The 23,834-nt window shown below is 41.6% G+C and overlaps 1 protein-coding gene across 3 annotated transcripts in view; it reads right to left on the bottom strand.

Annotated features, from left to right (window-relative positions):
- Positions 1-23,189, bottom strand: part of Rsu1 (Ras suppressor protein 1) — a 186,641-nt gene extending 163,452 nt beyond the window's left edge. Inside the window, exons 1-3 of one of the 3 annotated variants that reach the window (XM_058572307.1) lie at positions 22,991-23,189; positions 22,647-22,758; positions 1,233-1,283 (exon numbers count right to left, since the gene is read on the bottom strand). In XM_058572307.1, coding sequence (XP_058428290.1) covers positions 1,233-1,283; positions 22,647-22,755 — 160 coding nt within the window. In that variant the 5' untranslated portion in view covers positions 22,756-22,758; positions 22,991-23,189. The remainder of the gene's footprint in view (positions 1-1,232; positions 1,284-22,646; positions 22,759-22,990) is intronic. The other 2 variants (XM_046423029.2, XM_046423028.2) reach the window with 2 other exon arrangements.
- Positions 23,190-23,834: the final 645 nt, after the last annotated feature.

Below are 23,834 nucleotides of genomic sequence, written 5' to 3'. Positions count from 1 at the left end.
AGATCTAACAATGGTCAGTGCATCAGTTAAGCGATACCTTTGTAAACTGTGCAGTGAAGAGTGTCAAGAATGTTTTGCTGTCTTGGGGAATTTAGAAATCCAAAACAAATGGCAAATCCCCTCACAACTGGGATTAGGGTATCACAAAAACAAGGGAACTCACAACATGTTGCAGATTATAATGTTCACACGTGACCTGCAGGTCTCACTTTCAGCTTCTGAGGCCACTTACATGTGTCCATTGTGCCACTCTGCCTTTGCTGTATAAATCTGCACTTTAGCTAAAAATGAGCTAATCTGCCTGTTTCCTGCACATGAGGGGCCCTCACTCACTGCCACTCTTGATTCTCCATAATCAACAGCTCTGTGACACTGCTCCAAGCCATATATAACGCACACACACATAAATTCACAACACAAATCCCTCAACATGACACTCTGCTCAACTTCATTGGACTCCGAAAGCACTCGAACAAATTCTTGCCACATGATTAGAAAACCATTCAAGTCTGCAGGAAATATGGCGAGCTCAAAGATGTGACAGTCAATTAGGAATGAGAAAGGAGAGAGGGTCCCTGTCATTAAAATCTTTAGAGCCACAGCACTAAGAATAAAATGGCCCATCATTCACCTAAGATATTCTCATTAAAACAGATATTAATTCCACTGCATGTTAACCATACCACGACACTGTTCATGCCCAGGAGAAGTTTTAGGTGGGCAGGGGGACTAGCCTCAAATATTATCAAAATGCAGATGCAAATGTATAGGACCTGACAATCTGGGAATTTTTTCTCCCCATCAAGCAGGGAAGGAAACCTGTTCAACATTTAAGTCTTCCTCTCCTGAAGAGAAGCCTAGATAAAAACCAAAGAACTTTCAGGCTAATACTTTTGACAAATATTTTTTTTTTTTTTTTTTTTTATGCAATGTTAACCAATAGTTCAGCATTTCTGGTCACCATGGCTTTTACCATCCCTGAGTGAAGCCACTTCCAGACAAACAGTCTCATTTTCTCTATACAGAAAAGAGTTCTTTGATAGCTGAGTCGACTATAAAATACAGGAAGACACCATGCTCATATTTCTTAGTTGTCCACTAAATAAACTTTAAATTTCCCCAAAATCATTTTTCATTAGTTTCTTTAAAGTTAACAACAGGATCAGCAGTACCATACATAACATTCTCCCAAAGTGAGAAACTTTATAACAAAAAAGACAAAGTGAACTTACTTGTGAGTTTGTTGTGGCTGAGGACCAGTTGTGTGATGTGGGACAAGGAGACTGTAAAAAGAAACAGAAAAAAAATAAAAAATCACATTCAGGAAACGTATCCAAATTATACTTGTGCCCCCAGCAGGTAAACTGCTAAATTATCTTTACAAGCTGAACTGGTACCACTCAAAATGGAAACTGGATTCATAAGACTATCTGCTAAATGTTAAACCAAATGAAGAAGAGTGATGCAATCAAAGGTGCAATTAGCACAGCAAGTCAGAGCTAAAGAGATTAATGTCACAGGTTCAAACTTTATAAGGGCCACTTAGCTATGCTTGGCAACCTGGTCTCGGGGCCTAATATTGTCCATCTATCTCCAAAACATGTGCAACTCAGAAAAAGCCAAGGTACAGAGTAGCACAAGGCCTCACCTATGCTTCACCATACTGAAACAGAGGCAGCACGTGTTAATCTCGGTCCACAGACCACCATCATCCAGAAACTCTCCATGCACTGTCAGATGATCAGGGGGAAAAAGCCCTCATGATTTCCTCTACACATATTTTGGTTGACATTTCAGAGACTCAGTTTAAAACGCAGACTGCTTACCAGCTTCAAATATTATCATGATGTTTAACCTGCTCAACGAGATTACATTTGCAAAAGAATATTTTTTTTCTAACTGTAAAGAAAGAAAATATATACAGATCCACACAAATTTGAGAGAGAGAGAGAGAGAGAAAGGGAAAACCCTTCCACTTTAGGTTCTAAAACTTCACTGTGGGCAGCTTCACATATACACACCATTTATGTAAAAAAGAGACCTAGAACTTTTTCCAATATTCTCTCTATAAGAACATTCTTTTAATGCACTAGAGATTTTTCCTTAAAGGAATGATAAGGAAAAAAAATGTTTTCAAAAATAGTCTCAAGGTTGGATTTGTATCCCAGCATACTTAGGAAATAATGAGCATGAATCACTCCTGATTACAACTTTTGTATGCTTTTTTATTTGTTTTGTTTTAACGTTATCACAAAGTTATAGAAAAGTTCAAAATATAATCCAAAAATGTGTTTTCCTGGCCTAAAGCTCTGAGATCCAGCGGCTGGCCTGAGGCCCTACAACTTGGGGGCATACTTCCTACAGACCAAAACATTAGAACCATCATAATCAAAGAAGTCAATCTGACATGTGACCATGAGCCCCCACCCCAGAAAAGCCACAGCTGCTTTTATGAAAAGAGCCACTTCACCATCTGTGTTGCCTGCAGTCAGATCTCTCTGGCCTCCTTTTTTCTGTGGCCTTCTCTCTCCTTGACGTGGACAACCAACTGGGTAAACTGCAGGCCACATCATTTCACATTATGTCCTCCCTAGGAATTGGATGAGTGTCCCCCCCAAAAGGTCCATCCTGAAGACATGGTAGAGACACTGAGAGATGCTGTGGACCTTCAAGAGGTGGGCCCAGTGGGAGGTCCTTCAGTCCCTGTGGGTGTGTCCTCAAAGGGGCCTGAGTGACCTTGGTCTCTTCCCCTGTCGCCCTCTTTCTCTGCTTCCTGGCTGGAGAGGAGAAGGCTCCCTTAAACACACACTCTGGCCACCTGCACCAGAGGTCAAAACTGATGAGGCTGCCCAATCTAGAAAATCTAAAAGGTCCTACTGTGGTTGCATTACATTTCTACTGATGGCACTGGTTCAGCAGGCAGTAGCCAGGGATGCTGATGAACGTCTTCCTACAAAGCCCAAGATGGACCAACCCACGACAAAGAAATATTCAGACTAAAATGGCAACAGTGTTTATTTTAAAATATGATTTTCTTTGTCTTCATATGGTTTTGTGGTTTCCTATTTTAGTCAAGGGATTATGATCCCTCACTGTTTATGTTGATGCTCAAACAGTGTCTCATATGGAGTCCATCCACGCTGGCTTCTAAGTCCTTTCAACATGTCCCTATCCTTCTTTAAGCACATCCTTGCTTTCTGATATTCTGGCTTATCTTGCACTTTTTCTGACACAGTCCAGGAATCAGCAATTTCTCCAATAAGCTCTGGTTCTTTTCTGTGGGAAATGTGGTTTGTAAGCCAAATTCTGGGTACCAGTTGTGCTAGCTGTTACTGGGGAATCAGTAATCTCAGCTCCTCAGTGGACAGAACTAGGAAACACACACACACACACACACACACACACACACCCTAAAATCAATATTGATTTTACTGTCTATTTATGTCATTAAAAACCTGCAGTTCACTCCAGCATATCTGAGTCCAATACACACAAGACTCATTCTATTTTTTAATTCCTTCTCTAACAGTGAGAACTCTGGTTCTCATTATCTTTAACCTAACTACTTAGGTTATTGTTAAACCATTACCTATTTCATCCCTATATATAACTGCATAAAATAAAGTTCTCTTACAGCAAGACTGGGGCATCTCCATGCTCATTTCCAAGTACACCAGTACTGATTCACAGTCACCAGTGACCCATCTTCAAGTTGGAAACACCTCTGAGGCCCCTCAGGGACGTGCAGACCTGTGGCCCATACCTGGCTACAGAGTCTAGGAGGCCCACATGACCACACAAGCATACAAGACACTGCTGACGTTATGGACCAGAAGCTCCTGGAACCAAGTTCCTCCCACATGTCCTGATGGTTTGTAACTTGGAAATGAAATGTGTCCTGTGCACCTAGGAAATGACCCTGGGGGGCTGCATCAGGGAGCCTCTTGGGCACCGGTGCTTACCTGAGCTTACCTTCTTCTACTGAGTGGCCACTTCATTAAGTCCTAATGAGGATGAACCTGGGGAATGCTTCCAACTACTGCGCGTGTGCACAACTATGGTAACAACCTGCCTTTCCCGCCCTTCCTCCTGCTCGGATGCCCTCCTCATCTGGCTCAGAGGCTGACTCTCATGCCTGGCTCCCCTCCACCAGGCATTTCCCTTGTCCCGCCTGGGCTCAAACTTCCCCACCAACAGGGCTGTTCTCACCATCACCTGTTCCCACGTTCCATCCTAGGTCACCCCCCAAAAGGTCTCTCTTTGTCCCAAACAATAGCTAACTACAAAAACAGGGAGGAAAGAGTTCAAGAGAAACGAGTATTTCTGGGGTTTTTAAAAAGAATCATGATGGCAGCTTCCCATATGATGTTTAAGACTCCAGATGTCGTGGAAAATCTTACACATTTTTATTAGTAAGAGTTAAGATTTTCTTGTCCACTAGATAAAGCATTCCTTATCTGAGATGAGGATCCGATATGGAAAAAAAAAGTCTCAAAAGACTCCCTGACACCACACAAGATTAAAGAGAGTCCAATGAATCAGTTAAGATTATGCCCAGCTTCATGTGGGAGCAACAACAAATAACAGGGATTACACGGGAGTTTCTTCCTCATGTGCACACAGTCCACACACTCCTGATGACTGGCTGCTCGGCCATCCCTGCGTGGAATGAGTGTTTGTGGTCTCTCTCCACCAGTGAAAACAAGGAAAAGGCCCTCACCAGACAACAAATCTGTTGGCACCTTAACCTTGGGCATGTAGACTTCAGAACTGTGAACAAAAATTCTCTGTTATTTAAAGCTCACAGTCTATGGTATTTTTGTTACAACAAGCTGAACTACTAAGATAGAGCTCAAGATGTCCTATACATCATCTGGGGCACACCTCCAGGTCCAAGATGACAGCATGGAGTCAGTCATCCACCTTAATCTCCCCTCAGGAAGAAGGAAAGGAGTGAGCAGTTTCCATCCTTAAGGACACTTGTAACAAGTTGAACATGGCAATACCCACTTATAAGCCATTAATCAAAATTTAGTAATACAGTGATACCTAGCTAAAAGGGTGGCTGGGAAACAGAGTTTATATTCCAGGCAATGAAAGACCAGCCTCATAAGGGTTTTATTACCAAGAAAGATGGGACAAACCCAAACTAGCCAACAATTGGCAGTTTCTTACACTGGCATCTGACTGTCAAAGAAATAGATTCTGATTACATAAGAATGTTGATAATCTTCCAATCTCCTTCTGCCTTAATTTTTCCTGAGAAATCACAAGTAACTAATTAGAAAGAAAAATTCTGCTCTTCTCCATGAAGAGCAAAGTTTACAGTGACAGATTTAATTAGGGAAAGCTGGTTCTTTCAATCATTTCTCCTGTTCTGTCAACAAACACTTAGTAGGAAAGAAAGTGACAAAGTTGGAAGGCTTTTTTTTTCTTCTTCTTCTTCTTCTTCTTCTTTAATGAAACAGTGGCTGCTTGCCCCTGACCACACCACCGGAATGTATTTTTCTTTCTCACTATTGTTAGAGGACTACCAGGTACAGTAGGCAAGACGGAGAAAAATCAGAGCAGAAAAGAAAAAGTTAATAAAAGCGCTTTGAGAATAAGATTGAGGGCAACAATGGCCTGCAGGCTGGATCTGCAGGGAGGGCAGTTAAGTTGGGCACAATCAAGAGAAACCCACGAAGCCCAGAAGCAGCACACACCAAGTAGCAACAGACATATTGATGCAGCCCGCCACTCCCTTCCACTTGGGAATGGCTGGTTCATTGTGAGTCTCCTACAGAAACTGTGCCATTCAAAAAGAAGGAAGAAAAGGTCTACCAAAATAGAATGGGTTATTTCAAAGTACCAAAACAACCCTAGTCATACATGCTGAAGAAATGGAAGCAGGCCATACCCAGTGACCTGCTCTCGGTGCCTTGCTGACCATAATCACACACTGGCAGATTTTCTGCTGTGTTAATGACATATTTTAAGGGTCCTGCTAACCACAATCTGTCAAGAATAAGCCCCAACAGAACGCTGAGAACAAAGTGCTATCGAAATTCCTAAAGCAATATTCAACTTCATTTTTCACGGGTATTTTCATAGTAGAATATATTCGAAATTCAACTAATTGACTAGAAAATGGGCCAACATACACAGTTAAATGTATCACTGGCCAAATGTACCATGGCTATCATTCTATCTCCACCTTCTTTAGTTGTGTTACGTGGGTGGACGTTGGACCAGACCAAAATGAACAGTGGGAAACAGAAATGTTGGGAGGGAGGTGTCCATGCAGGGACTGGGGTTAAGGTAGGGTTGCTGGCGTTATACAGATGACTTATGATTGTTTATTCTGTAGCCAAGAAGGAATGAGTGGGGAAGGGCTCAGAAAAGAACCGTTTGGTTCAATCAAAAGACAATCAAGTAAGCATTCAGGTCCTTTATCGATTGGATCTTACTGATCACATTCAGAATGGCAATCAATCTCCAATCTCTACCTCAGAGATTCTCCTAGAATCTCTTAGCAGTAGCATCACTGACCACCCTTCCAGGTTGGCCTGGGTAGTGTGGGATATACCTATCCCTCTCACAGTGGTCATCCAATTCAGGGAACACAGAACATGCACCAACAACTTAAAATGACAACATAAAAGGCTCACCGCCTCAAGAGAAGCAGAGCAAAAGGGACGGTGACCATTCAGGAGGAGATGCTCCTTCTTATAGATGCTACTTCAAGAGACCCATTTGGGTACAGAGTGAACAATGCACTGGAGCTGGCATCTGGAGGACACATGGAAAATGGGAATTGCAGAATAAATCCCAGGCTTTTCTGAGCATAGATTGCAACACAGAGAAGGTGCAGAACCTGGAGAGGGGTGGCCAGGATTTTGAAAAAGGAAATTCAGAAAAATCAAACAACTAACTAAAACATCCTAGAAAATGAATCAGTGTTTCCAAATAAACCCAGAAGCAGATATTATTATTCAAAATAGGTTCCGTGTTTTTCCTTCTTCTTCTGCATAAAGTAGACAGCATTAGAAAAAAAAATAGCTGGATGAAATCTCAGCTACTAAGATGACTGTAGACTTATTTTCAAAATAACCTCACATATCACAAAAATGTGGCACAGTGGAAACTGCCTCTACTTCTTTCAAGTAAGCAAATTAGAAAGCAAATTATCCCTGTGGTAGCAATTTAGGAATGGGGGAAAAGTTCTAGTTTAACAGAATAACATTTACATCCAAAGGAGGGGAAAAAATAACATAAGACTTGAAACACAGAAAATGATGTCGAACTGGAACATTTCTGAAATCCTGTCACAGGTTAGAAGTGGCCATCTTTCGGTTCCAAATTAAAGTTGGTCACAAAAACAGGACCATAATCACCAGTTCACTTCCCGGACTACGCATTCCGAATGGAAGCAACTGGAAAGAAAGATATTGCTATCATCACAAGGCAAATGGTTTACCACTTTTTGATGGTGCTTGTGGCATGAAATGTAACATCAGTTGGAAGAACCATCATACCTCCTGGGATGCTCAAGGAGGGCCACTTGTTTGACAACTCTATGGGGACACCATTCACAGGTTGCATGGTGAGTATTACCCTCTGGATTTGCACCTAGAGGCCCCTGTGTTAATTAAAATCCACCCAAAGTTGAGGACTACAAAGAAGAATTAATCTGAACTTACTGTAAGGATAGTCCAAATGGCTTTTCCATTTTGGCTCGCAGGTGGGCTAGAAACAGAGATAGCCTTAAATGGCCCTGATTCATTGATGGCCCAGGAATGTGGGTGCTGGTCAGATGTCAGCACCATGAAGCAATGCTAAGCAATTTAGATTTTGCATCTTCATGATGCGTGATTAAGATGCCTGCCTGTGTCGCCTGGCTGAAATTATTTCACCCTTGGTAGTAGGATACACATTCAGATCATCTTAAATATGCAGGTTCTGACAGTATATTAAAATGAAGACAGACAATAAAATGTTTGGTAACAAGATATAATGCTAATATCATATTCATCAACACACCCAGAAGCGGAAAAGCATTCCTTTTGAATTTTATTCATAATTCAGAATTTTTTTAAGAATTCAGTGTGGTATAAAGGTTTTTCTTTATTTCACAACTGTGCAGGGTTGGAAACTCTTTAGTAGTGTTTTCAAAAAAATTGGTCACTTGAGTGACTTCTACTATTTACAGATAAAGAATCTACTCACCACAATTAACTCCCCCTTCATTAAACAAAAAAGCAATTTACCACACGTGACAATAATGTAATACCTTTTTCTATACATAAAAGCAGAAAAATCACATGTATTGAGAACCCTCCATGAGCTGGTGACAAACTGGGGGCTTTGAGTCCACTGGGATATGAAGCAATGTTATTAAAAATGTAGACCCCAGCTGGGTGAGATAGTGCACACCTGTAATCCCAGCAACTAAGGAGGCTGAGGCAGGAGGACTGCAAGTTCAAAGTCAGCCTCAGCACCTTAGCAAGGTTCGTGAAGCAACTCAGTGAGATCCTGTCTGTAAATAAAATACAAAATAGGGTTGGGGATGTGGCTCAGTGGTTGAGTGCCCCTGAATTCAATACCCAGTAACTTAAAAAAAAAAAACGTACAGCCCACATCATTCCTGCCCAAACACATCATTTCATGTTTTTCCTTTGGGAAAACATACAAAGAAAAACCATACTTCCTAAGATACACAGTCATTAATTCCTGTCTATGTTTAAGCAGAATAATATTACAAAACTCAGTTAATTACAACTACTTTGCAAGACACTGAACTTAGTAGGTATGACAGTGATGGAATGTGAAAGAGAGATGGTTCCTGCCCTCAATAATCTTACTCTGTAATAAAGGGTTAAAATAAAATACTAGGTGCAATACAGAATGCAATGGTTAATTTTTTGTGTCAACTTGACTGGACTAAGGGATGTCCAGATGTCTAGCAAAAAAGTATGTCTGGGTATCTCTGTGAGGTGCTTTGGAAAGAGACTAATAAAGTAAGAAAGATCTACCCTCACCAATGTAGGAGGCAACATCCAATGTGCTGAGGTCCAGAACAAAACAAAAAGGCAGAGGAAGGGTGAATTCTCTCCTTTGGAACTGAAATGCAGATGATCTTCTGCTCCACGGACCTCAGAGTTTCTAGTTCTCAGGCCTTCAGACCTTAGGAATTACATCAGCAACCCACATTACTTCCACTTTCTTCAGTTCTCAGGCCTTTGGCATAGGACTGAATTATGCTACCAAGTCACCTAGTTGTCCAACTTGTAGATGGCAGATAATGGAACTTCCTGACCATCGTAGTCACATGAGCCAATTCTTATAAAACATTGCCCCTATATATATGTATGCATCTCTATGTAGCCCACTGGCTTTAGCTCTCTGAAGAATCCTTACTAATATGCAGAATATGAATACTATTTAAAAAACTGAGCTAAAACTCTCATTAAAAGGGAAATGCTTGAAAGTTTTTCATGACTAAGAAAATCTTTAAGAACCAAAGTCAATTAATTCTACATCTGCCTACCTACATACCTACTGCTACTACTACTTTCTCCTCCTCCTCCTCCTCCTCCTCCTCCTCCTCCTCCTCCTCCTTCTGTTTTCCTTTTGTTCACTTGTTCATATCTACTAACTTTTCTAACATATTTTATGAACATATAATATATGCATTTTTGCAAATTATAATTGTAGAGTGCCAGAGCCAAAGGAATTCAATGTCTTAGTCCACTTTGCATTATTACAACAAAATACTACAAACTCAGAAGTTTAAAACAAAAAGCATTTTACTTCTTAACAGTTCTGGAGGCTGGAAAGTCAAAAGTCATGGGGCCTGCACCTGGCTAAGGCTTCTGACTGCATTATCCCATGGCAGAAAGCAGAAAGGCAAGAGACAGTGAAAGCAAAAAGAACAAAAGAGGACTAAATTCACTTTTGTAACAACCTGCTCCTCCTGAGAGATAATAGCATTAATCCCTTCACGAAGGCAGAGTCCTCAGAGCCTGACTACCTTTTATTAGGCTCCATCTCCTATGGCTGCTGAACTGAGGATAAAGTGTCTCAGGCATTAACTTTAGGGAACACATTCAAACCACAGCACCCTTAAAATCTAAGAAAATAAAATCCTCATTTTACAGATGATCCAGGATGGCAAAGTTATTTTTTCCAATGTTCCATAGTATACTAGGGTCAGAACTGAGACTACAATCATAGTTTCCTGATTCTAAATCTTAATAGTTTATTACTTTTGAACTTTGAAAACAATATTCACATCTGGTTGGACTATTCTTTATAAGACAGTATTAACTCCTAGCATAGTAAAAATGGTATAAACCTGAACAGAAAATTACTTTCTATTGTGAATAAAATATGACAGTTACATAAAGTGACTCAAAGCAAAGAATGTGCAGTTCACAGCAGTTTTGAGACCCACATTGTTAATGCAGCAAGATCCTGAGAAAAATCACTGGGTGTTTTTTTGTTTTTTTTCCCTAGAACACAAACTCCTCATGTTTAAAATGAAAGGCTGGATTCAATTACTTGATTCTATGCAACAAGTAAATGAGAGAAGGGACCAAGACTTCTATCTTACTTGGTACTTCAATAGACTGTTCTGAAATAATAACTATGATAGCTAATGCTCACATGCAGCTGTGCAGTTCAAAGAACTTTATTAACTCGTCTTTTCCTCTTGATAACTCTATAGGGTAGTATCTGTATTACCTGCCTCTTTCCCAAATTTAGAGGAAGAGAAAAAAAAGAGGCCCTGGCAGGTTCAGTAACTCGGTCATGGTTTCAGAGGTGAGAAGCAAAGGGAATCCTTGAAAGTCATTTTCAAACAAGAAACAGGGTAATTGTGACACTGCTTTACCGGGCAAACAAATATGCCCCTGGTGGCATCCACAATGTGCTAACTGGATGCTAAAGGCATGCCATTCCATGGTATCCAAAAGACAAAAAGGAGTTTAAGTTGTAGGTTCATTTTTGTGCCAAAGATAAGACTCGGGCACTATTGCTTAGTGCAATAGTCCACTTCGGACACCACGGTGTGTTCTCAGCTCCCATGCATCCCTGCAGATGACATGCCACCTTCTGAGGCTCTCTGCTTCCTCAATCCGCTCCCCTGAGTGGCTGCTCTCTGCCTCCACCTCCTTCTTCCTCCCTGCATCCTACCTGAAGCTGCCCAGGAGTCCGTGACAAAGGCAAGTCCCCTTCAGATAAGGCAGGAGGAGGTACAATCCTAGATCTGCCACCTGCCCAAAAGCCACATGGTTCTCAGAGCTTGGAGAGCTGTATGTCCTTCCATAGTCACTAAATATCTGAGGACCACCGTGTGCCACCTGGTCTCACCAACACCCAGACATGATCTGGTCTTTTGGGCAGCTCATCCACTGTCTCTAACCTTGGCTTTTAGCTTTTCTCACTATGTCATCCCTAATCCTGCCCTCCAACTGCTGCCTTCTCCAATCCTGTAACTAGTACTTGGATTAACATTCATGGTCAACTGCACCCAGAGTCTAACAAGCGTATGCTCCTTCTGGCCAGCTGTGGAGCCTCCTCAGATCTCTTCTGCACATGGTCTTTTCCCACGATCCTATGACAATCTATCCCACCTGCCTTCAGCACACGTTACCCAGAGAAAAAAACAGGCCACTCACGGCACCCACAAACCCTCATCAGATCTTCACTCCACAGGCACATTTGACTCTTTACCCCCAAATCTCCTGCCTCACCAGAGCCCCACTATGTGATCCAGAAAACAGACTACATATCAGTGTACCAAACATAAAATTTCCTAATTATGGATCATTGTGATCATTCATACACATTAACCTTCATTTGAGGAGAACCACAGTCTCCCCATTTTACCAAGGAGAAAAATTGAACCACAAAGATGCTAAGTCTTCTAAAGACACATGATTAATAAACTGCAAGGCTGGGATAATTAATAAGGGCCAGCCCTCCAAAACTCATGTTCTAAACTGCTACTCTCTGTAGATCTCTTTGGATAAACTGGAAGAAACAAGTAAGAATGATTAGAACAATATGAGTCTCTCCTTTGATAGAGATCCCAGGTCTCCAAGTCAAAAAAGTTGGCACTCAGAAAGAGGAGTGAGAGAACTGAACACTTCCCTTGTCCACCCACACCAGTTTTCCTTTCTTGACTGGTAGAAAAGTTTTAGCTGGATGTGGGGCTGCCCAGTGCAGAGGACACTGTCCAGGCTCCCCTCCACAAGCAAGGATCAACTTTCCCTGAAAGCCTCTGCAAGGAGTGTGATCTTGCTGGCACCTTGATTTTATACTTCTGGCTTCCAAAACGGTGAATAAATATATTTCTGATGTGTTAAGTCACTAAGATTGTAGTAGTTTTTTACAGCAGCCTCAGGAAACTAATACCATTGGACTTGCAGTTTAAAAAAATCTCAGCATCTATGAAAAAGAGCAGCAGTTTACACAGTAAAATTGGATTATCATTAGACTTATAAACAGCAACATTTTTTTTTTTGCCAGAAGAAAACAAAATAACATATCTGCAACACTCCAGGAAAGAAACTGTGAATCTTTATATCCAATAAAACTGACTTTCAAGTAAAAAGGGCACAAATTGTATCTATCATCAATGTGCAAGAACTCTGGGGATATTATTCTCTTGACCCTTTTTGAGGAACATTCCAGACTATAAGCTTCAGACCATAAAAAATAACTAGAGAAATAGGGACTACAGAATTGGTGCAAAACATAAACTAAACCATTATCTGCATGGTGAATGCTTAGCAAGAGAATCTGCAGCAGGTGACCTGGGCCACTTCCAAACTGACGCTCCACTGTCCAGTCACTTAATGAGCTACAATCTCCAAGTGCCACTCACCCAGCTCTGAGCAAGCAGATGAGGACAATGTCCCCCATAGCACAAAGAAAAGAATGGAAAGCAGTCAAGGTCCCTGAGTGCCACAGGGCAACAATGTCCACTGACCTGGAACACCTACTCTGAAGTCTGATGTGAGAGGAAAACCCTGTTTTTATTCAAGTCCCCTTTCCATGGGTCTCTTTTGTGTGTGGCTTAGTCCTTTATGTAATCTCTATTTCACTGCTAATAGTGAAATCCTCAGAAAACTCAGCAAAGACCACGCCTGTGTTGTAGAAGAGGCGGTGGGCTTTGAGAGAACTCAGGATCCCAAAACTCAGGCCAGAAGACACAGGTGCCTGTAGCAGAAAGAACTTCAAGACCAACTCCTTCGTCCGCTAGGTTAAAAACAACATGGCATTCTGGGAAGCTGGCAGCGGCATGAAGACACATCTGAGAATCTTGAGTCTCCACATAAAAATAGTCATTGGATAGCAATCAAAACTTCACAGTACCTCAAAACTAAGGGATAAAGCATCCCTACAAACTCCAAATATAAGCAGGTAGGTACAAAACACCAATAGCCACAAGACCACATGATAACAACATCCATGGTGAAAAGAGAGAAACAGAAGGGCATCCAACAATCCTGAGACAGAGAACCCCAAAAGAGAAAGACGGATTTGAGAAGAGCAGCTAGAATTAGCAAGGGCTTATGCACTGCAGATCAGGGGACTGGCATAAATGTCTAACCCCTGTAACCTGGAAACTGACTGCTGAGGACTCCCTCCCAGCACCAGCCCTAGAATCTAAACTAAAGAAAGAAGAAATAATAGAGCCCAACACAGGCCCATAAAGGTGGGGAGGAGAATGAGCCAGGTCATCTGAAAGCCCAGCTGCTATATTTCTTAAAACTACATGAAAACTTCCAGATGTGGAGGCACATGCCTGTAACCCCAGGCACTTAGGAGGCTGAGGCAGGAGGATCACAAGTTCAAAGACAGCCTCGACAACTTAGTGAGGTCCTAAGCAACTTAACAAGACCTTGTCTCAAAATAAAAACGAAAAAGGGCTGGGGATGTGGTTCAGTGGTTAGAGCAACCCTGGGTTCAATCCCTGGTACCAAAACTACATAAAAACCACAGAGGAGAAAGTGAGAAAGGATATGCAGAACCAAGGTCCCTTCTGAAAGTTAAGGAAAACTAATTTCATTATTAAAAAAACATAAAAATATCAATGCCAACTCCATGAATTTATTATCTAAGAAAATAAGATGCAGAATAACATCCTCATTGATAATGAAATCCAATTATCAAAAACTATGCCCTGAAAACATACCAAAATTGTGACCAATATTTCAATACAAGGCAAAAAGGAAAAAAGACATTTAAAAAGTGATTTGTGGGCTGGAGGAAGAGCCTGCAGAGAGAGAGCGCGCTCACCTAGCACAGGCAAGACCAAGGGTGAGGGGATGATGTGAAAAGCACTTACCATGGTGGGGCTCTTGGGATGTATCTGTGGGCACCTCCAATGCAGATATATGGGCTGAATGGAGGCCCCCCAAATTTCTATGTTGAAGCCCCAACCCCTGTACCTCAGTCTACAACTGTATCTAAAGGTAGGGCCTCTGAAGAGTTGATTAGGTTGAAAGGAGGCCCTCGGGATGCACCCTAATCCACACTGCCAGCCTTGGGAGAAGAAGCTAGACACACAGAGAAATCACAGTCGCCAAGGACACACCTGCACAGGGGAAAGTCCCCGTGAGGAGGAAGGGGAAGACCGCCAATCACCAGCCAGGGAGAAGGTATTGGTAGAAACCATCACTGCTGGCACCTCCCTGGCCCTCCGGTGAGAAAATATACTTATGCTGTTTAAGCCACTCAGTTGGTAGTATTTTATTATGGCAGCCCTGGGGACTTAATGAAGTAGGGAATGTTTAACTATCATCTTCCTTTCTGGATATAGAAACACTTCAGATACTTCAAATCCAAAATATTGTTTTACATGATTAAGCATCATGCACTGAGGAAATCTGTCTAAGGGGACACTGTAAGTTCCATTCCACATGTTCTCATTTTTTTTTTTTTTTTTTTTTTTTTGCTACTGGGGATTGAATCCAGGGGCACTTAACCAGTAAGCCACATCCCTATCCCTTTTTATTTTTAATTTTGAGGCAGAGCCTCAGTAAGTCGCTGAGGTTGGACTTGAACTTGCAATCCTCCTGCCTCAGCCTCCAGAGTCCCTGGGATTACAGGCATTCCACCACGCCAGGCCTGCCATCTCTTTCCTTTGGAGCAGCCCTCCACTCATTAGCCTTGTGCCAGGCAGCTGTGAAACACGCCAACAGTAAAGATGCTCTGGACCAGATTGACCATAACACAGTGAGGTTTCTCTCCCAGGGAGGTACATGGATGATAGACCTTAAGAGAGTCTACATTTGTACTGAAGAAAGAGGCAGAAGAAGCAACTGCAGAGGTGGCAGGCAGGATGGTGCATTTGGTCTCAGGAACTTGCCAGCTAAACACGGAGGTGCAACACTGACCCCTGCCGGTCAGATACTAGATCTACAAGGACTGTTCCTCAGACTTAGCTTTGCTCTTCTGCTTTGAAAAACACAAAATGAACCAACCAACCTGTGTAAACTTGCTAGTCAAAGAAGTTAAGGCCTTTAGAAGACAAGAACTCATCTCTAGAATTTGCTCTGTAACAGTGTGTCTTTGTTATCTTCTGGCTTTTTTCCAACCAGGTCCATGTAGATTTTTGAAAAGAGGATACAGGGTATACCTTTCAGTCACCACCCATGCCAAATCCAGCATCGAGTCTCACAATTAAGAGTTGGTTACAGTGGCAAAACAGTAGGTGTCATGGCTTCTTAAAGACGAAAATCTTACAACTTTTATCATCTAATGAACACAATTTTCTTAACACAGCAAATATTACTGTTGAATAATTTAAAATTCAATATAGAGAAAACGCCTAGAGGGACTCAGCTTGGACGTGCCCATCATGAAAAGAAAATACATTCAATAAGTCTCTCTTACTTGACTTATGGTGTTTAATTAACAGTTGAAAAAATTGCTGATTATTTTTAATGCAAGTCCATCCTTCTCAACAGAGCTAAAGTTGCAACATATCACAACTTGAGTCCTGTGAAATGCCAGCTGACCCCTCACCCATTCCTGGACAGTCAGGGCTCTGAACCTGCCAGAGCGAGGCGGTACTTGTTTCTCCTGCTCCTGGCAACACATCCAACTTCCAGGGATTGTGACTCAGATGATGAATAAGGCAATGGGTGCCCTGGGGTTGAGACACTGAGACAAGTTGCCAAAGACCATCCATCACCAAGATTTCCAAGACATAAAGAGAAACTGTTTTGTATTTTTTTTTACACAATCACAGATAAAACAGTTTTTAAATAATGATAGCAAATATTGGACTAATATGTGTCGGATGGTCTACTAGGTAGGTATTCTTAGTATAGAGTGCCCTCTCAATAAAGGTAGGTACTCTTTATTCTCATTTTATAGATTAAAAAAAAAAAAAAAAAAACTGGAGCCATGGAGAAGTTGGGTGACTTGCTCAAGGTCACACAGCTAGAAACAAACAAACAAAAAGAACTGCTTACAAAATAATACGTCATAGCCAAGATATGAAAAAAAAAGTAGAAAATGTAATTATAAAATTATATTTTATATATATGTAATTATAAAAAAATGTGGCATTTATACACAATGGAGTATTACTCTGCATTAAAAAATGACAAAATCATAGAATTTACAGGGAAATGGATGGCATTAGAGCAGATTATGCTAAGTGAAGCTAGCCAATCCCTAAAAAACAAATGCCAAATGTCTTCTTTGATATAAGGAAAGTAACTAAGAACAGAGTAGGGAGGAAGAGCAGGAGAAGATTAACATTTAACAGGGATGAGAGGTGGGAGGGAAAGGGAGAGAGAAGGGAAATTGCATGGTAATGGAAGGAGACCCTCAGGGTTATACAGTGGAGGAGGTAGAGAGAGAGGAGGGGAGGGGAGGGGAGAGGTGGGGAGGGGGGAGGGGGGAGGATGGGAAAGGCAGCGGAGCACAACAGACACTAGTATGGCAATTTGTAAATCAATGGATGTGTAACTGATGTGATTCTGCAATCTGTGTATGGGGTGAAGGTGGGAGTTCATAACCCACTTGAATCAAAGTGTGGAATATGATATGTCAAGAAATTTGTAATGTTTTGAACAACCCACAATAAAAAATTTAAAAAAAAAAAAAGAAAATGTAATTATTAGTTAAGTTGCACAGTTTTTCTTGGTCTTTATTTCCCATATTAATGAAACATTGTAATTTTTTTACCCTGTACTAAAGTCAAAAACATTTGACAGATTTGACAGTTCTATCATGTTCTTGATAGTTACAAACTAGTTTTCCTCTGGAAAGTTCAGGAGGAAAAAAACCTAATAAGAGGGAACAGGGTTTATGTTCCTTCTTCCTTGCAATGTTTTTTAACATAGCTGATTTAAGTCTCTTAACCAAAAGCATTAACAGTCTTCCTTTAAAAAACTTCTAAGCAACTTGCCAGGTCTAGAAGAAACATAAGGGATACTTATGCCAGGTGTGGTGGCACACGCCTGTAATCCCAGCAGCTTGGAAGGCAGGGGCAGGAGGATCACAAGTTCAAAGCCAACCTCAGCAACTTAGGGAGGTCGTAAGCAACTTGGCGAGACACTATCTCAAAATAAAATATAAACCATAAAAAGGGCTGAGGATGTGGCTCAGTCGTTAAGCGTGCCTGAGTTCAATCCCTGGTACCTGAAAGAGAGAGAGAGAGAGAGAGAGAAGAGAGAAGTTGGGTTTTGGGTTGTTTGAGTTAAAATTTAGAAAACTAGGACAGCTTTCCAAAAGGGGTAATGCGGGAATGGAGACATGTGTATAGACAAGTTATTAATTCTTTCAACAAGCATTGACTGACAAGGACTAAGGAGGTTAGCAGAAAAAAGGGAAAAGAGGTATCCAGGTATGGCATGTGTCAAAACAAAGGCTGGCGTGCACACACAACTTACGGGGGATAAATGATTTTAATAAAGACTATGGCTAAAATCACATGCTCTTCCCAACTCTTTCATCTTTTGCTTGCCAAGAAAAGTCTGCACTGACAACGTGCTCCCTAACACTGAGGGCCACTTCCAGGTTGAAAGAGGTTTTGAAACAGCACCTCCTGTTCACTCCTGATTATATGTATCAATTATTTTGCATGCTTCTTTACAAAGACCACTCCCTCAACTGCAGTTATTTTTTCTTTTGAAAGATTTATCTGAAAGACAGTTTAATCTAACCTGAAAAAAAAAAGAAAAGAAACTGATAAAAGCCTGGCCATTGAGAGGGCAATAACCCTGAAGATATTAAAAAGCCATAAAATATTTAAATAAAAGAATTGGAAAAAAAAAAAAAAGTTCCCCTGTCTACTGCTGGGACTCTGCCTCTATGGAAGCTGATTACAGGAGCCCTGGAAAGCAACTTTATCAGCCAGGTGAAGCGGGTAGGCACAGTGAAATCTCTTTAATAAAAAGAACAATATGGATAAATTGTTTGGAAACTGTAACCCATTATGTCTCATAGTCCTATATACAGGACGCCTATAAAAATTGCTCAATTGGGGTTTTTTTTTTTAATATTTATTTTTTAGTTGTAGATGGACGCAATCTTTATTTATTTATTTTTATGTGGTGCTGAAGATCGAACCCAGGGCATCACACATTCGAGGTGAATGCTCTACCGCTGAGCCACAACCCCAGTACTTCAATTTGTTTTTATAGGCATCCAATAATAGGACCATAGGACATAGTGGTTAAGGACAGTGTGTACATGTAGATTACATGCCGATTAAAAAAAATGATGGAAAATAGAATTAGAAAAATTGCAAAAACAAAATAGCTATCTAAATCAATTAGAACTCAAGGCAAAAGTGCCCAACAATCCATATTCTGATAAGCAACATCAAAAACACCAACATATGATGCAATTCTTTACCCAGTCTAATTAACCAAGTTTAATTCCTGGTTCAGGCAATTGACTATGCTAGGCCTGGTTACATCTGGGGTTTATGGCCTTTATGTGGATACTCATATTAATAGGTAACATTGAATGTGCATTGCAGCATTTAACACTAAATTAGTCCTACAAAATGACTACTTAATCCCCACCTGACAATGAGGAACCTGAGGCTCAAAAGGATTGAGTAGCTTCTCTAAGGTTACACAGTAGTATGTACAGAATTTGAACCCAGCCTACCCAACCCCACGACCTCTCAGGGTAGGACTTGAGCACCCCTAGAACTGGGCTGGGAAGGTAGAAAACAGTAGAATGGTCTGATGCCTGTCTCCAGCCCAAGCTGTTTTCCCCATCAAAAAACTTTTGGTACTTAAACTCCTCAAAACGTCTGTCTGCGAGGAAGTACAGTACTGTATTTATAAGACTCAACTCTCAAAAGGAGAAAGCCAGGCATTTCATATGCTTCAAAGAAATACAAAACCTTCATTCTTATCTTCAAAACCAAATATTTTTTTTTATCTTTTGAGAAATTAAACAAAGTCAAGGCAGTAAAAGAAAAGCTGGAAATGCAAGAAACAGACATTATCTGTACATCCATGTTAATTGTTCCCTGTGTTTAATCAGGTACTAATATGTAAAACTTTACAGCTACAGTTAAAATTGTACAAATAAAGGAATGTGGGAATTCTTACATGACACTTTAACCATGTTGAATATTTTAATACAAGTGTTATGGTCTGGATTTGAGGTATCCTCCAAAAGCTCCTGTGAATGCCAGAATATTCAGAGGTGAAATGATTGGATGATGATTCCATCCTCGACTACATGGACTGATGGGGTGACAACTGTAGACAATTAAGGAATAACTAGAGGAAGTGGGTCACTGGGGGTGTGCCCTGAAAGGGTGCATCTTCCTTGGGGACCCTTTTCCCTTTCTCTGCTTCCTAGCTGCTATGGAGGGAGCAACATCCCTTCACCATGTCCTTCTGCCATAACTTGCTGCCTCACCTTGAGCCTAGAGGTATGGACTTGGCCACCCACAGACTAAACCTCTGGACCCATGAGGCAAATAATCTTTCCCTTCTCCAAGTTGTTCTTGTCAGGTCTTTTGGTCACAGGGACACAAAACTGACTAACATGGTAGGTATATACTAAGGATTGTCTGCACAGCTGATAAATGAGCCCCAGAAGAAATGGGCTTCTGCAGAGCATTCTGGAACTCTCCAGGCTCTGAGGAGTCCAGAAGTCAGGGAGTGAACAGCAGGTAGCCACTTCCTTGGGCCAATGCTACAGAAACCAGAGGAGGTGGGATCTCCAAATTCACTCCTACTAAAGTTCCCAGGAAATGCCAGGGCTTTTCCTGAGTGACTTTTTGGGGAAAGCTGAAGAACCACCTTGTTTTTCACCACCCAGTGTTATACCGGAAACATCTTTTTTAGGAAGCAAGTGTCTATCTTTTCTTCTGAATAAAAGCCAAGGCTTCAAAGAGATAATGGAGCTGAACTGAAATAGCTCAGCCTCACTCCCCGCTTGTAAATATTACATGAAGTCTCCTCTTCAAAAGCTGGGGAGCACAAAGCTGCTTTGCTGAAAGCTAACTCTCTATTCAACCCTGCGAGAAAAAGGGGCACTGCAGGGCAGAAAGCTGGGGGCCAGGATATAGCTGTGCTGAGCCACTTGTTTTCCGTTTACCATCTTCTTTCTTTACAGCAACAGTGTCTTCAGTGATGATCATCACCACAGCAGAGCTGGGCAGGGGCTGCATGGGGCATTATCCAGATCCTCAGCTGTCAATTCAGTACCAGAGAAACCTGCTCTGCAGCTGATACCAAGAATCCATTCTTCTGCAGAAAACCAACACATGGCAAGAAGGATGGGATGCTAACTAGGCAAGACCAAAATCAATGGCATATTTTCATAACGGTCATCAAATTCAAGTCATCTACTTTCTGCCCCCTTTCCTTTTGCCAAGATGTATCAATAGCATCAACCCTAATCTATGTCCCAGGCACAAATCATTCATTTCAGTAAACCTGACTCTACTTTCTCCATGCCTAGCAAGCTATTCAACATCTTTGAGGGTCTCCTTCTGTTTCTTATAACATCCTGGAATGGATCTCCTAAATTCATCCTCCTTCTGTTTCTTATAACATACTGGAATGGATCTCCTAAATTCACTGGCCTAATCTATCATTCTTTTACTTATAAAGTACTTTCAAACACTTACTGTGTTCCAGGCACCATTGTAAAGAACACAAACATAAACATTGCAAACCTTTAGTCCTCTCAATCTCCCAGTGGGGAAGAAAGACTTTTAGAGTTCAAAAGAAGAAAAGAAATTATAATCCCATGTAATAATTTATGAAGCAAGGCATGTCCAAATTGATAGAGGACATAGTGACTAGAGGAACTATGCAGACAGAGAAGGCTTTGCATAGGCTGTGATAACTGAGCTGACTCTTGATAGGATAAAAAGATTTCAGGTAAGGAAGAGTGTAAGGAGGGAAAACAACACATTCAAAGGAACAAAGATCTGATGGGGTATATTCTGCTTCAGGAGCACTGTGCTCAGTTCAGTGCTGGGATGCCAGATGCACGGATGGGATAAGACTGTGGTCCAATTCAGAAAGGCCAAGGCCTTTCAAGTATGTCACACCAAGAAATTTGGAGCACTACTGTCACTAATGGAGAACCAACAGAATTTAAAGGAGAAGGTTGAAACTGTAGGCACATTCAGCCTGAAGAAGTGTTTTCTTTGCTCAAATATTTGACTTAGTTGCTAATACTTAAAAATTGAGAGATTTCATATTTAAATTTTCATATTTTAAAAATGGATTCTTGTATTCTTAAAAAAAAATCTGCCAACACTGAACTAATAACCTCACACAGTGAAAACTGTTGAGATCTGAGTAGCAGGTGCAGCAGTTGCCCCATTCAGATGGATACAAATTATGGACTTCAGGACTACCCTCACTGTTAGGTATTTGCATTTACAATTCCTGATTTTAAGGAAAATAACACTGAAAGCAAAACAGTAAGGCAAGATGATAAGTTAGGAAGACATCACTAGAGCGAATGAGGAATAAAAAAAAAAAAAGCATGAACCAAATTAGGAGAATAAAGACCCAGAAATAGGTAATGACTCAAGAAATGTTTAAAATATTCCAGGTACTATGTTCATATATGATTACACAACCAGTGTAACTCCACAACATGTACAACCACAAGAATGGGAAGTTATACTTCATGTATGTATAATATGTCAAAATACACCCACTGTCAGATATAACCGAAAAAGAACAAATAACAAAATGGATAAAGTAAAATATATATATACATATATTCCAGGCACAAGAATTCTTATTAATCATGTAACTTATGTGTGCCATTTGTTCACAAAGACTATATTAGGAGAATGGAAGAGTGATTTAAAAATGATTTCCAATTCAAAAGCTCAAGTGGCTGTTATATAAACTGTGTGGCAAATCCACCCATATGCCATATATCCACACAAACCACGGATGAGACATTGCAGGAACTGTCTTATGTGATTCTGATCCTATATTCTCATGTTCGTTTTCTAGATGGAACAGAACAACTGATTGCAAACTTTCTGAGTGAAGTTCCCTTGGACAAGTGCTGTTTACAGAGAGTGGGGATCTAAACCTTCATAATCTCTCCTGCCAAGAGCAGCAGTTACCTGGCAAACTTAAACCCCTTCCAATTCATCCAGAGAAAGGGCCTGCCCAAGAACTTACACAAGCCGTTGATATCCAACATGTTAGAGATGCCCCGGTCACTCATGTCCACTTCCGGCTGGTTCTTCTCCCGGCTCTCCTCCACCAACTTTTTCAGAGACTTGGACATGTTCTGTACCCAACGAAAACAAAGCACGTGGGCGATGGCAGGAAGGCAAAGAGGTGGAAGGAAAGAACCCTGCAGCTGCCACCCTCCAGTTTGACCTGGGCTTGAGACTGAGCATCAGAGGTCCGGGTGCCGGGAGGAGGATGGGACAGGGCGGGGCAGGGGACTGGGGAGGGTTCAGCACCTTTCCGGCCAGGCAGAGAAGCAAACCCTGGTGCAGTGCCACACACACACTCACCGCAGAGGGCAGCCTCTAACAGAGGGGACGTAGAATGGCCGTAGGACGCACTTGGGTGGCAAGAGATGCACTCTTGATCAGTGCAAAACCGGCACCCGAACAGGAACACGCCCGGTCCCGGAGCTCAGCGCAGGCGCGCAAGGGACCACTCTAAGCTCCACGCCCCTCCAGGGCCGGGCACTTCCCAAATTAGGCGAACACTTTACTAGACGTGGCTCCAGGGCGAGGACCCGCCCATAAAAGAATGTGGACCCCGAGGCCGGCCAATCATATCCATTATCTAGTTCGGAGACTCCTCCCCACGCCGAGGCTAGCCAGTCCGTCCCAGGTTTGGAATTCCGATTGGATCCGAGTCTACGCATGCGCGCTGGCATCAGCGCATGCTCAGTTGGTTGGTCGAAGGGCGGAGTACTATGGGAGGAAGTGGGGACGTTTGGGGCATCAGCGTTGTAGAGTTTCTGACTGTGACTGGGGATTTCAAAATTGATTATTCTCAGTGTCCTGTTTCTCTAATTGCACCTCCACTTGGAATTATCTCTACTCCCTTCTCCGTAAAAGTGCCCTTAACAGCCCTCGCCGAAGCATGCATCCTTTGCACTGAGACAAGAACTAGTCGTGTTGCGTGAATCCCTGGCTCGCGGTCCTGTTTTTTGTTATCCTGTAGATTTCTACTGTTTACTTTTTGCCCCTGACCTTTTGGTCGAGAAAAACGGGAATCGCTCTCCGGTTTAAGAACTACAAGTAAAATTGAACCACTTGTGAAACGTGAATTATGGCTCCCAGGAGTCTGCCACTTCTCTTCAAAAGGCAAATCTTTGAGGGCTGTCAAAACAAAATACCACAG

Source organism: Marmota monax, unplaced genomic scaffold (genome assembly GCF_021218885.2).
Source record: "Marmota monax isolate L192 unplaced genomic scaffold, Marmota_monax_Labrador192_F-V1.1 WCK01_AAM20220418_F8-fsc00098, whole genome shotgun sequence".
NCBI lineage: Eukaryota > Metazoa > Chordata > Mammalia > Rodentia > Sciuridae > Marmota > Marmota monax.
This window is presented reverse-complemented; position numbering and strand designations above follow the sequence as displayed.